Source organism: Ornithorhynchus anatinus, chromosome 13, assembly GCF_004115215.2.
Source record: "Ornithorhynchus anatinus isolate Pmale09 chromosome 13, mOrnAna1.pri.v4, whole genome shotgun sequence".
In the NCBI taxonomy this organism is placed as follows: Eukaryota; Metazoa; Chordata; class Mammalia; order Monotremata; family Ornithorhynchidae; genus Ornithorhynchus; species Ornithorhynchus anatinus.
In genome coordinates, this window is record NC_041740.1 from 137862 (window position 1) to 150363 (window position 12502).

The 12502-nt window shown below is 53.5% G+C and overlaps 1 protein-coding gene across 2 annotated transcripts in view; it reads right to left on the reverse strand.

The window, feature by feature from the left end:
* The window catches only part of LOC100087403 (sodium channel protein type 5 subunit alpha-like), a 64096-nt gene that overhangs the window by 18154 nt on the left and 33440 nt on the right, over positions 1-12502 (reverse strand). For both annotated transcript variants that reach the window (XM_029077768.1, XM_029077767.1), the window contains exons 14-18: positions 9209-9323; positions 8556-8794; positions 7058-7231; positions 5920-6276; positions 2449-2904 (exon numbers count right to left, since the gene is read on the reverse strand). In XM_029077768.1, the coding sequence (XP_028933601.1) occupies positions 2449-2904; positions 5920-6276; positions 7058-7231; positions 8556-8794; positions 9209-9323 (1341 nt within the window). The remainder of the gene's footprint in view (positions 1-2448; positions 2905-5919; positions 6277-7057; positions 7232-8555; positions 8795-9208; positions 9324-12502) is intronic.

A 12502-nucleotide genomic window follows, 5' to 3' on the forward strand; every position in this document is an offset into this window, starting at 1 on the left:
ACCATTTTCTTGGGGAGGCATGGCATTTAAGTGCCCCAAGGCTGAATCCACCTTTGCCTACTATTTTGACACCCTGGGGGGGTCCTCTCCTCCGGATCATCTTCCCAGAGTCCCCTGTGTATGTGACTTCCCTGCCCACATGCCTGGGCCTAGCCAAGTGCCAGGTGGGAGATAGCTTTGCGCTGGGGCCTAGAGGGTGGGATCACCACCAGGGCAGAGCCATGTCCACTATCCTGGGGTCCCACCAGTCCTTGCAAAAGAAGGTTTGGGGTCCCGGGGGTTTGGGGCGCTCACTCTGGATACAGGTGCACCCCTGCTGCCCAGGGGCTGACCTTCCGCCAAGCTCAGGCTCTCTGCCAGCCAATGACACCCCACTTCTGCCCGGCACTCCAGGGCCCTGGGTTGGGCCCGCGGCTGGTGGACAGGCGATGGGCGGGTGGCAGGGTGATAAGACGACGGGCTACAGAGGTGTGAAATTCACACCCTACTGTGGCCGCCGGCCCAGAGGGTTGGCCAGACTAGGGCAGCCTGAAAAGGACATTTTCCACGTCCTCAGCTCAGTGTGGAAACACTGGGGAGGCCAGAGAGTGGCACCCTGGAAAAGGACCTACCAGGGAGGGCTGACTGAACACTTGGAGCTGATCTTCCCTGCCTTTGGCTTCACTCTCACATTTGGGTCGCAACCTCTAAGCACTCTGATCATCACCCCAGCCCTGCAGCAGTTGTGGACACCATCCTCACACTCAGCTGCTTCCCCCTTTGTAATTTACTTGAATGTTTCTGTCCCTCAGCTTGGTTGTAAGCTCCTTGAGCGCAAGGATCGAAATAGGAGTTTCATGTGACGGTGGATGGGCAACCACTGGAGGAACTCAAGGAGTGGGGAAGCCTCACTGAAGGCACATCTCACTGAAACCTTGTTGAATGTATATCTCCTCCAAGGGGCCTTCCTTAACTCAACTAAATTTTCCTTTTCTCCCATTCCCTCTGTGTTGCCCTGAAAATGCTGCCCTTTAATTCACCACGCCCTTGGTCCAACAGCACTTATGTACATATCTGTAATTTATCTATTTGTATTAATGTCTGTCTCCCCTTCTAGACTACACTCCGTGTGGGCAGGAAATGTCCTTGCTATATTGCACTCCACCAATCGCTTAATACAGTGCTCTGCACACAGTAAGCTCTTAATAAATACAATTGACTGGGGAAATGATAATTTTTTTTAAGAAAATGATCTGGACAGCTGGGTGAAGTAAGGATTGAAGTGGGGAAAGACAGAAGGCAGGGAGGTCAGCAAGGAGGCTGAAGCAAGAGTCAAGGAGGAATTAAGTGGTTTGATCAACATAGTAGCAGTTTGGATAGAGAGGAAAAAATAGATTTTAGCAATGTTGTTTAGGTAGAACTGACAGAATTTGGTGACACTGTACTCTTCCAGTGCTTACTACAGTGGTCTGCATACAGTAAACACTCAATAAATACAACTGATAGATTTGGTCAGGTCCCCGGTGTCCAGCACAGAGTCACGGCCTTGGTGAACTCAGTCCTGCAGAGTTTGGGGTGAGAGCATTTTATTCTGACCTGACCCACATTCCCAGCAGAGCAACAGGGAAATGGAAAGGAAGGAAGGAATGTATTAATTCCGGCATTCCACGACTCCAAGCCCCCATTTGACTGCTGCCACTGCATTAAACCCAAACTCCCGGCCATCAGTATCATGGTGCTCCACCGGTTCTCCTGTAACCAGCCCCTTGATCCAGCAGGCCAGGTTGGATAGCCCATCAACCTGTGCTTAACCACTGGGACCTCCTCAATCCCAGCCAAGCTAGTAGGGCTGCTGTCTCTCTTGGGATGAAGAAGAAGGGAAGGGCAAGATGAGAAAGAGAAGAGGGAGAGGGAGGAAGCTGGGAAAGGAGGAGAGGGAAGTGGAAAAGGAGGGGGAAGAGGTGAATGGGAAAGAAAAGGAGTGGAAAGAGAGGGAAAAGTAGGTGGGGAGAAGGATAAGAAGGAAGAAGGAAAGAGGAGGAGAAAGAGGAAGGGAACAAGAGGAGGAGGAAGAGGGGAAGGAAAAGGGGAGGAGGTGGTGGAAAAAGAGGAAGAACAACAGGAAGGGTAGAAAAGGAGGTGAAAGAGGTGCAAGGGGAGGGAGAGGAATGAAAGGGAGAATGAGAGGAGGAGGTGTAGCAACAAAGAGGAGGAGGAATGAGAAGAGAGGGAGAAGGGAAGGTGAAAGAAAGGGATGGGGAGAAGGGGAAGGAGGAGGGGGAAAGGGAAGAGAAGAGAAGGAGGGAGGAGGAAGAAGAGGTGGAGGAGGAGGAGGAAAGGAAGATGCTCACTGGGTCCCAGGCCTCATTCCTGGGGACAACCACCCATGGGCCTGAGAGGCTCAGACACAACCCCAAGAGCCGGCCAATCAGTCTGTTTGCTGGATACCTGCCCCAGGAGGAGCCCTACCTGTTGGTTGGATTCCTGGTCCGTGTGGAGACTGTCCTCATCCTCATGGTCATCTATGTCCGACTCCCCCGGGGCAATGGGCACACGGATGGCCCCATTGGGGTCGGTGACTGAGTCTTCAGGCTGCAAGACTGAATCCTGACCCTGGAAGGCCCCCACAGCTGTGCTAGTCTCCCTGTGGCTCTTGGGCTCCGGGGCCGGGTCTGGCAAGGCGCAGGGGGGCACCACACAGTCGGGCAGAAGCCCCGAGGAGGGAGGGGCCGCCAGCTTCCCTGGGGTGGCGGGGGACCAGGGCGGGTGCAGAGCATGACCGCAGAGACGCCGCAGGGCACGGAAGCCCCGCTGGATGCGGGCAAAGGCGAGCTGCAAGTTGTTCATCTCCCCATCCTCGTCAGGGGCGGAAAGGCTGTCGGCGCTGAAAGAGCTCAGAAGCAGGGCCAGGAACAGGTTCAACACCTATAGGAGGGTGGACAGGTGGGTCACTGATATCGGCAGCCCGGCCCTGGCCCCGACCCCAACCCTGGCTGGGGTTAAGGTCAGGGTTAGGCCCATGTCTGGGGCCCATTGGTAGGGTTCAGGCCTAGGTGGGGAGCCTCTCGCTGACTTCACCCTGCTCAGTTTAACCCAGACTCATCTGGGTCTGGATGGCCTGGATCTTGAAGAACAGCAAAGCAAATGCTCCACCTTAAAGCTCTGCCCCTAAGCCCCTGAGCCCTGCTCCTCCTGGGAGCCAGAACCACCTTACAGGCCAGCCCTGAAGTCCAGTTTCCATGGCACCATATCCAATCAATCACAGGTCCTGGAGGGCTGCTCCTGCAGCTTGGGGGATTTCTCAGTAACATCACCTACACCCCTCACCCATGAGCTCTGGTCCCCTCCCCCTCTCCCAGAAACATACAGTCATTGACTGCTCCTCAGCCAACTCTTCTCCAGGTGGGACAGTCTGCTCCCTCCTCCTCTTTTCTATCTGTCACTCTTTCTGAGGCTCTTCCCTGGACCCTCCCTAGTGTTCCCACTCCCTGCTGATGCTGCAGGGTCCAGAACCCAGACACAGGGCCAGTGAGGGTCTGCCCTGTGAGAGCTATTGGGAGGGTCACAGGCTGGCCCCTGACTGTCCCCACGGCCATAGCAGTTCCTTTAACATCACTGGAGCGGCTGACCTTCAGCAGCTGGGGGGCCACAGTGGCCCCCAGATTGTTTTCGGCCTTCCTGGTGCCCAGCTGGGAGTCTCTCCACCCTGTATCTTCACGGTACAAAATTGGCACACCACTCTGCAGCACCAAACAGGAGTTTGCATTTCTCCCCTTTGGCGGGCATTTGTCTTGGTGTCTCAGGCAGCACTACACCATCTCTCCCTACCCTACTTCACCCCAGTGAGTGATAATTACCCTCCATTCAAATGGAAATCTTTACTTGTGCCCGCCTGCCTGCCCACCTGCTAGCTTGGCTGCTGCCACCAGCCACCCACGCAACTCCACTTCCGCTCCCTACACCACACAGCATCTAGAGCCCCTAGAGCACCAGGCCCTGCAGAAGCCCCCTCAGGGGCATGGCTTCCCAGGCACCACCCTGCTGACTCCAAGTCCCCCATAAGAGAGTGGCAGCAGGCCTTGCTCCGGGTCTCCCTGAGCTGTGGAAAGGCTGGGTGACTGTTGGGGGAGGTCTGGAAGCAAACACTGCCCCCACAGTTGGACGGCACTGCCCTCTCCTCCCCTGGCCCAGTCCGATCTCTCAAACCATCCCCCCCAACATTTTCCAAATGGAGAAAATCCCTATTCTGTCCCCAGAGGGACCTTGCTGGGGACCACATGATCCTTGGATGAGGGCACCCAAGGGCATTTAGGGCCCAGGGCCAGTCAGTTACCAGTGTGTGCTGAACCAAGGGCCCTGGTTTACTGCCTCCTCCTCGTCTTCTCCTCCTCTTTCTTCTCTTCCTCCTCCTCCTTAGGGCGGCACAAGACACGAGGCCCCTCCTGCCCCCACAGACAACACTCTACACACCAGATCCTATCCAGGAGCCTGAGGGAGAACCATCACCTATCCCAGGGTAGGATCTGGGTTCTAATCCTAGCTCTGCCAGTAGTCTGCTGTATGACGTTGGGAAAGTCACTTAAATGTTCCTTGCCTCAGTTTCCTCACCTGTATAATGGGGGTTTAATGCCTGTTCTCTCTCCTTCTTAAACTGTGAGCCCCATGTGAAACAGGGACCATGTCCAACTTGACGAACATTTATCTACCCCAGTGCTTAGAACAATGCTTGACTCATAGTAAGCATTTAATATAATAACAGTAACAACAATAATAATACCTTGCATGATGAACCCCATGTCCAGGGTCCAGGTCCTCCCCCAGAAACACTGACAACTTGATTCTGCCCCCAAAATGAGCCCCAGGTCTCAGGGATATGGGGTTCACAGGCAAGAAAGTTGTGGCCCCACTCTCTCAGCTTTGCTGGGCCCTATTCGGGGACCAATCTCCCTCACCTCTCCCCCTCTCTCATGCCAGTCCATGGGGAGGATACACACAATGGGTAGCTAAGAGGTCCTCCCCGAGGTGGTTGGATTTTCCTTGGCCACCCATGCCCCACAGCATGGATCACGAGCGATGTCTCCCAGTCAGCCAGCAGTCTGTCCAAATCAAGACTATGTCTCCAACAGGGGCACCAGGTCACTGGGAGAGACCCTCTACTGGCTGCCTTATGGTTGAATATGGACCACCCAACCCCATGATTCTCCCCTCTTCATTCATTCATTCAACGGTATTTATTGAGCACTTACTATGTGCAGAGCACTGTACTAAGCACTTGGAATGTACAATTAGGCAACAGATAGAGACAATCCCTGCCCAATGACGGGCTCACAGTCTAAACGGGGGAGACAGACAGCAAAGCAAAACAGAACAAAACAAAAACAATACAACATCAGCAAGATAAATAGAATCAAGGGGATGTACACCTCATTAACAAAATAAATAGGGTAATAAATAGTATATACAAACGAGCACAGTGCTGAGGGGAAGGGGGAAGAGAAAAGGGTTGGGGGGAGGGAAAAGGAGGGGGAGCAGAGGGAAAGAGGAGGCTCAGTCTGGGCTCAGTCATCCCTCATTCTCCCCTAGTGACCCAGAAAGGACATTCCAACACTTCTGGCTCTTCCCCCAGTGACCCAGCACTCACCTCCCAATACCCCTTTACCCTACCCTAGTGACTCAGCACGGACCATCCAACAACCCTGACATGCCCCTCTCCGTTCCTCACTCTCCCTCAGTGACCCAGCATGGATCATCCAACACCTCTGACTCTCCCTCGAGTGGGTGTCCCTCACTCCTGTGGAAGTGGGATTTGGGATGCAGCAATTCCAAGCTCTCCCTTCCTGGTTCCATCAACACCAACCCTATCCCTCCCAGCTTGCACCTGTCCAGCCTCAAGATCCTGGCCCCTCTCTCTCTGAGAGTGAGACCTCCAAGGTTACTCACCACTAGGTTGCCAATGACCATGACCAGCAGGAAGACAAGAAGGCACAGCGACTGGCCAGACACCTCCATGCAGTCCCACATGGTTTCGATCCACTCGCCGCACAGGATGCGGAAGATGATGAGGAAGGAGTGGAAGAAGTCGACCATGTGCCAGCGTGGAAGGCTGCCTGCAGGGCTGATCCTGAGCCTGTGGTCGTCATAATTCTTCCCAAACAGCTGCATGCCGACCACAGCGAAGATGAAGACGATGATGGCCAGCACCAGGGTCAAGTTCCCCAAGGCCCCCACCGAGTTCCCGATGATCTTGATCAGGGTGTTGAGCGTCGGCCACGACTTGGCCAGTTTGAAGACCCTCAGCTGTGGGAGAAGGGGGTGACAAGGGATCAGTCGGGGAAGGGGGTGCCCCTGGCCCCTCCTTCCTGGGGGAATGGGTCTTGGGGTTAGGGGAAGGGTCCTCGGAGGACCTGGGGCCCCCAGCCACGTGGGCATCCTGAGAGATGGGCAGATCTCAGTCTGGCATGGGTCCAGGGGAGATGGTCTGGATGTGCCTGTGCCGAGGGTGCCAGCCAAGCTGTAGGGGTAAGGAACTGGGGCAGGATTGATGGTGACAGCTGCTCCACAGTCTGGCCCAGGGCTGGAGATGGGGGTGGAGGGTGGGGAAGGGGGTTTGTGGCAGAGGTGGAGCAGACGACCAGGGTAGGGTTGATGGTGACAGCTGCCCCATGGTCTGGCCTGGGGCTGGGCATGAGAGGTTGGGGGGAAGCAGGGAGTCAGTGAGACCAGGGGCCAGGTGGACCAGGGTTTCAAAGGGACTAAGGGATTGGGGGGGCTAGGGATTTAAGAAGACCAGGGGGACAGAGGGGATGGGGGCTGGGGATTGGGATATTGGGGGACCAACCAGGGGTTACAATTGAGGTGACCCTAGATCCTCCACCCAAGAGGTAGACTGGGGGAAGTGGCTATGAGTGTGGGGATTGATGGAAAACGATTGGCAGTGGGCTGGGATGGGGATCCTCCTCCTTGAATTGGGTTGTCAATGGACCTCGAGAGCCCAGCCAGGACCCCGACCATGGGGGCTCTGATATCCCCTGGCTGCGCTGCCCTGTGGCATGGGCCTCAGCAGAGCGGGCAGTAGTACCAGACGGAAGGAGCGCAGGACGGACAGGTTGCCCATGCGGGACAGCCCCAGCTCCATTAGGCTCAGGATCACGATGATGCTGTCGAAGATGTTCCAGCCTTGCTGGAAGTAGTAGTAGGGGTCCAGGGCGATGACCTTGAAGGTCATTTCGGCTGTAAAAATCCCGGTGAAAACCTGCGGGGACACGCGGGCAGATGGCAAGATTGGCGGGGATGAGCCTATCTTGAGCTGTTTTGGAGCAGGAGGGGGATGAGCCAGAAAACATGGTCTCCAAGCAGGTGAGGATGAACAGGAATCCACCAGGGTCCCTACATCTAGGCAGCCCCACCCCAAGCCTGCTTTTTCCAATCAGTCAATAAATCATATGTCCTGGGCACCTATGGTGTGCTGAGTGTCGTGTGGGGCCATTGCTGTGGACAGAGTGCTGAGTTGACTATCTGCTGAGTCAGAGCACTGTACCAGGCCCTTACTGTGGGCAGGGTGCTGTACCAGGCACCTACTGTGTGTGGAGCTCTGTACTGGGCACCTACTCTGTGCAGAGCATTGTACTGAATTCTTGGGAGAGTAGAGAACAGGAAACAGATGGGGTCTCAGCCCTCAAAGAGCTTACTAATGAGCAGGGGAGACAGATGCTAAAATAAAAGACCAGTAGGAAAAAGAAGGAAAAGGGAATACGTACTTGAGTAAGAGCAGAAGTGTCATCAATAGTTGTGAGCCCTTAAGCACTTAGATAGGGCAGAAGCACTGAAGCAGCAGAAAGGGGAAATACAATAAAGGGAAATTGGAAATTTTCCAGGGAAGGCCTCCTGGAGGAGATGGGATTGCAGACAGGCTTTGAGGATGGGGAGAGCAGCAGTTTCTCGGGATGAAGAGAGGGAAGTTTCCAGAAAGGAAGAGAGGGTGTGAGCAAGATGTGAGTGGCAGGAGAGGTGAGAACGAAGCAAAGGAAACAGGTTAGCTGGAAAAAAACAAGCAAGCGAGCTGAGATGGAGTGGGAAAGTAAGACTGGAGAAGAGAGTGGGAGGGAGAATGTTTACTGAGTGCCATAAAGCCACTGGTCAGGAGTTTCTGCTTGATGCAGAGAGGGATGGGCAACCAATGGAGGTGAGGAGTAGGGAGATGCATAAACTTGTGGGCAGAAAGTTGTTTTAGAAAAATGATCTGAGCAGCAGAGTGAAGTAGGGACTGGAGAGGGGAAAGACTGGAGACTAGGAGGTCTGTGAGGAGGCTGACGCAGTAGTCGAATTAGGATATGACAAATGCCTAGACCTGCGGGTGGATTGAATAGAAAGGAAGAGGTATATTCTGGATCCTGGAAAGTGTAGTGACATATTAAGTGCCCAGGACAGTGCCCAGCAAACAGCAGGTGTCCAATCTGTTCACCAAACCCCACCCAACGAGGATGAGGAGCAGTTTGCCTTTGAAGTTTAGAAATGACAGCAGGAGGTGGCAGTAGGGAAGGGCAGGGTAAGGCGGCGATGGGCCAGGGGTCCCTTACCAGGTTGCCAACATACAGCATGTCCTCAAACTCGGGTGTCATGTCGTAGTGCTCCAGGGCCATGAACAGAGTGTTGAGCACGATGCATAGGGTGATGGCCAGGTCGGTGAATGGGTCCATGACCACGAACCTTACCCACTGCTTGATGGACAGCCAGAAAGGGCAGCAATCCCACACCAGGTAGGTCTGGGCAAAGTGGGTCCAGCACAGGGGACACTGCCGGTGGGAATCCTCCAGTTCTGGGGATGGAGGTTGGGTGTCAGCACCCCCAGCACAGCTCCTTCTCTCCTCCATGCTCTTCTCTGGCTACTGGAGCAGCAAAGGTGGGGCAGACCCCCACAGCAGGGACCACCACAGGGAGCAGAGAAGGGAGGGTGCGGGAACCCCAACCTGCTGGGCACGTTCACTCCCTGAGCCAGGTTACTTCTTCCCATGGAAGGAGTGGACACAGTTTCCCTCACTGCTCAGTGAGGGAAACTGAAGTCTCAGCTGGACCCCGACAGGAGACCAATAGTGGGTCAGGACCTGGGGAATTCAACTCCCCCCACCCCGAGGCTCTGCTACCCATACATGACCCCACAATATGGCCACGCCCCTACACCCCACAGACATCCTGGGGGATGGATAGACAGGCAAATGGGCAGCAGACTCACCCTCCAAGGCGTTCGTGATGACGCTGGCCGCACTCAATGCCCTCTGCTGCTCAGATGGACTCTGGGAATGGTCCTCAGGTAGCTGCTTCCGGCTAACCCCGTCTGACAGCGTCGTCTGAGAGGGCAGACATGGCGGGTTCTGACCTCAGACCCCCCCATTTGGGTCAACTAGCAGATTTGGCCAGCCTGCCTCCCCCAAGCCAGCCCACCGGGGGCTACCAGCCAGCGAGTGGATCCTGGGATGATCTATGAGACCCTCCAGCCAGCCACAGAGAGTGAAGGGGAATGGTTCAGGGGACATGGCTGCCTGGGTGAGGGGAGATGGAGGTCGGGCAGCTGACCAGCTGCTGCTGTTTACTCTCACAGGCTGGCGATGTCTGATCCCCGTGTCTGCTCTCTCGTTCCCCTCCCTACCAGGTCTGCCCACCAGATGCCACCAAGAACCGGGGCACAGCTGAGCCGAGTCTTGCCTGGGCCTACACATGCACCCTGGGGACTGTCCACCTACAGTGAAACATCTGCCGCGTCCGCACCAACATGGAAAGGCCAGGACACCGGTGGGAGTGAGGCCTACAGAAAGCATGTTGCCATATGCAAATCACATTAAGGAGTATATGAGCTAGGCCAGGACAGGACAGTCAGAGCTCTGCAGCCTGCCACCAAACCTGGAGCTTCTTACACATAGCTCAAGGTCCCACAGGGCCCTCTGGACCATTGAGGAGGGAAGACAGCTACAGCCCCATCACAGGCCAGGAGGGAAGCCTGAAGAGACAGCTACAATGTTACAGTATGTTCCCTTCAATGTACCTTCAATCTGTAGAAGCAGCATGGCCTAGTGGATACAGCATGGGCCTTGGAGTCAAAAAGACCTGGGTTCTAAGCCCACCTCCGCCATTTTTCTGCTCTATGTCCTTGGACAAGTCACTTCACTTCTCTGGGCCTCATTAACCTCATCTGTACCACGGGGATTAACAATGTGAGTCCCATATGGGACAGGGATTGTTTCTAACCCGATTTGCTTGATTCTACCCCAGCACTTAATACAGTGCCTGGCACATAATAAGCACTAACAAATACCACAGTTTTTATTATTGTTATTAAAAGTGAAAAGCAGTCCCTTTAAAACATCCAAACCTTCTGACATCCAAAGGCCTGGTCCTTGTTCATTGGAATGAGTACGGGTCTGAGAGGCACCAGAACTGGGCCCTAATCCCAGCTCTGTCACTGCCTGCTGTGAGACCTCAGAACTCACTTCACTTCTTTGTGCCTCATTTTCCTCATCTGTACCATGGAGATGAAATATCTGTTCTCCCTCCCCTTAGACTGTGAGTCCCATGATGGGCTGGTTCTGTGTCTGGCATGATTACCTTTTATTCATTCATTTTTATATCACCCTCAGCAACTAGTTCAGAATTTGATACATAATAAGGGCTTAACAAATACCACAGTTATTTCCATTATTGTTCCACCTCTCAAGTAAGTCACCACAGCATTCCTGCAAAGCATTCATGCATTCATTCATTCAAGCATTTAAGTACCTGGGCCCTATGGTTGAGATCTCCATACCGCTCAAACACTTACACAAACTATTCCTCAACACCCAGACCACCAAGGAGATGCCACCGGATCTCCAAGGTGCTACCATCATCTCCCATCTTCAAGAAGAAAGCAGGAGACTAGACTACAACAACTAGCAAAACTCACATTACACTCCATTGCCGGCAAGATTCTAGCCAATGTCCCTCCATAGAGCAGGTCCACAAGTGGCTCAGGAAATTAGGCTGCCCTGAAAAGTTCATCAAGGTTCTGAGACGACTTCAGGACGGCTTGGCTGGGCCAGGTCCAGGGATGCCCCATCTGAGCCTTTCCCCATCGCCAGCGGGGTGAAGCACGGATGTGCGCTGGGCCCGAACCTGTTCAATTTACTCTAGGCAGCCATGCTGAAGGATGCAAACAAGAGCAGCAGCATGATCTAGTCACTAGAGCATGGGTCTGGGAGACAGAAGGACCTGGGTTCTAAACCCAGCTACACCACTCGTCTGCTGTGTGACCTTCACTTCTCTGGGCCTCATTTACCTCATTTGTAAAGTGGAGATTAAGGCTGTGAGCCCCATGTCCAACCTGCTTACCTTGTATCTACCCCAGCGCTTCGAACAGTACCTGGCACATAGAAAGTGCTTAACAATTACCATTAAAATAAGAGAGACCTGGATGCAGAGTTTAGATATGGGTATTAGAATAATAATAATAATGACAGTATTTAAGTGCTTACTATGTTCCAAGCCCTGTTCTAAGCACAGGGGTAGATACAAGGTCATCAGGTTGTCCTTTGGGGGGCTCACAGTCTTAATCCCCATTTTACAGATGAGGGAACTGAGGCACAGAGAAGTTAAGTGGCTTGCCCAAGGTCACTAGCAGAAAAGTGGAGGAGCGTGGATTGGAACCCACGTCTTCTGACTCTCAAGCCTGTGTTCTTTCCACTAAGCCATGCTGCTTTTCCTAGTGTGAAGGAGAATACTCCTCCAACTTTCTAGGAAACTCTTTCAACTCAACCAACTTCAAGGATCTGCCAAGTTCATGAATTGTTGTTTGCAGATGTCTGTACCCTAGCAGCGCAGACCTCAAAAGACATGCGAACAATTGTAAACGGCTTCTCCGAATCAGCCAGGTGCTACTGTCAGAGGATAAGTCTGAAGAAAGCTGAAGTGACGTTTCAGCCCATGCCAGTGAACTAAACACCAGTACAGAATTCCACTACCCTGGCATCACACAAGTCAGTGATGCAATGACAGACAAGGAAGAAGGCCAGTGCATCTTTCGGGAAGCCATTAAACTGAGTGTGGCAGCAGAGTGGCACCAGGCTAATAACCAAATTGAAGATCAACAGAGCTGCCTGACTTCCTCTTTGAGACTCCCAACAAATTCCACATTTGACTCCTTTACCAACCTCATTAAGGTTACTTATGGGAAATTCTCAGCATCAAATGGGAGGGTAGAATCGCAAACAGTAGAGTCTGCCAGGGAAGTTAGTCTCCTTCTTAATACTGACACAACACAATGGCACCAGGTAGGAACTCCTTCCCCAAGCACATCTGGGAGATCACCTCTTTCCCCCGACACCCAAAGCCCGCAGAAATGATACTTCCTCCAGGAGGATTTCCCAAATTAATCTCTCATCTCCCTACCTTATATTCCCACAACTGCCATTTCGGCCCTTCCCCCTGTAGAATGTAAGCTCACTATGGGCAGGGAATGTGTCTATCAACTCTGTTGAACTGCACTCTCCCAAGTGCT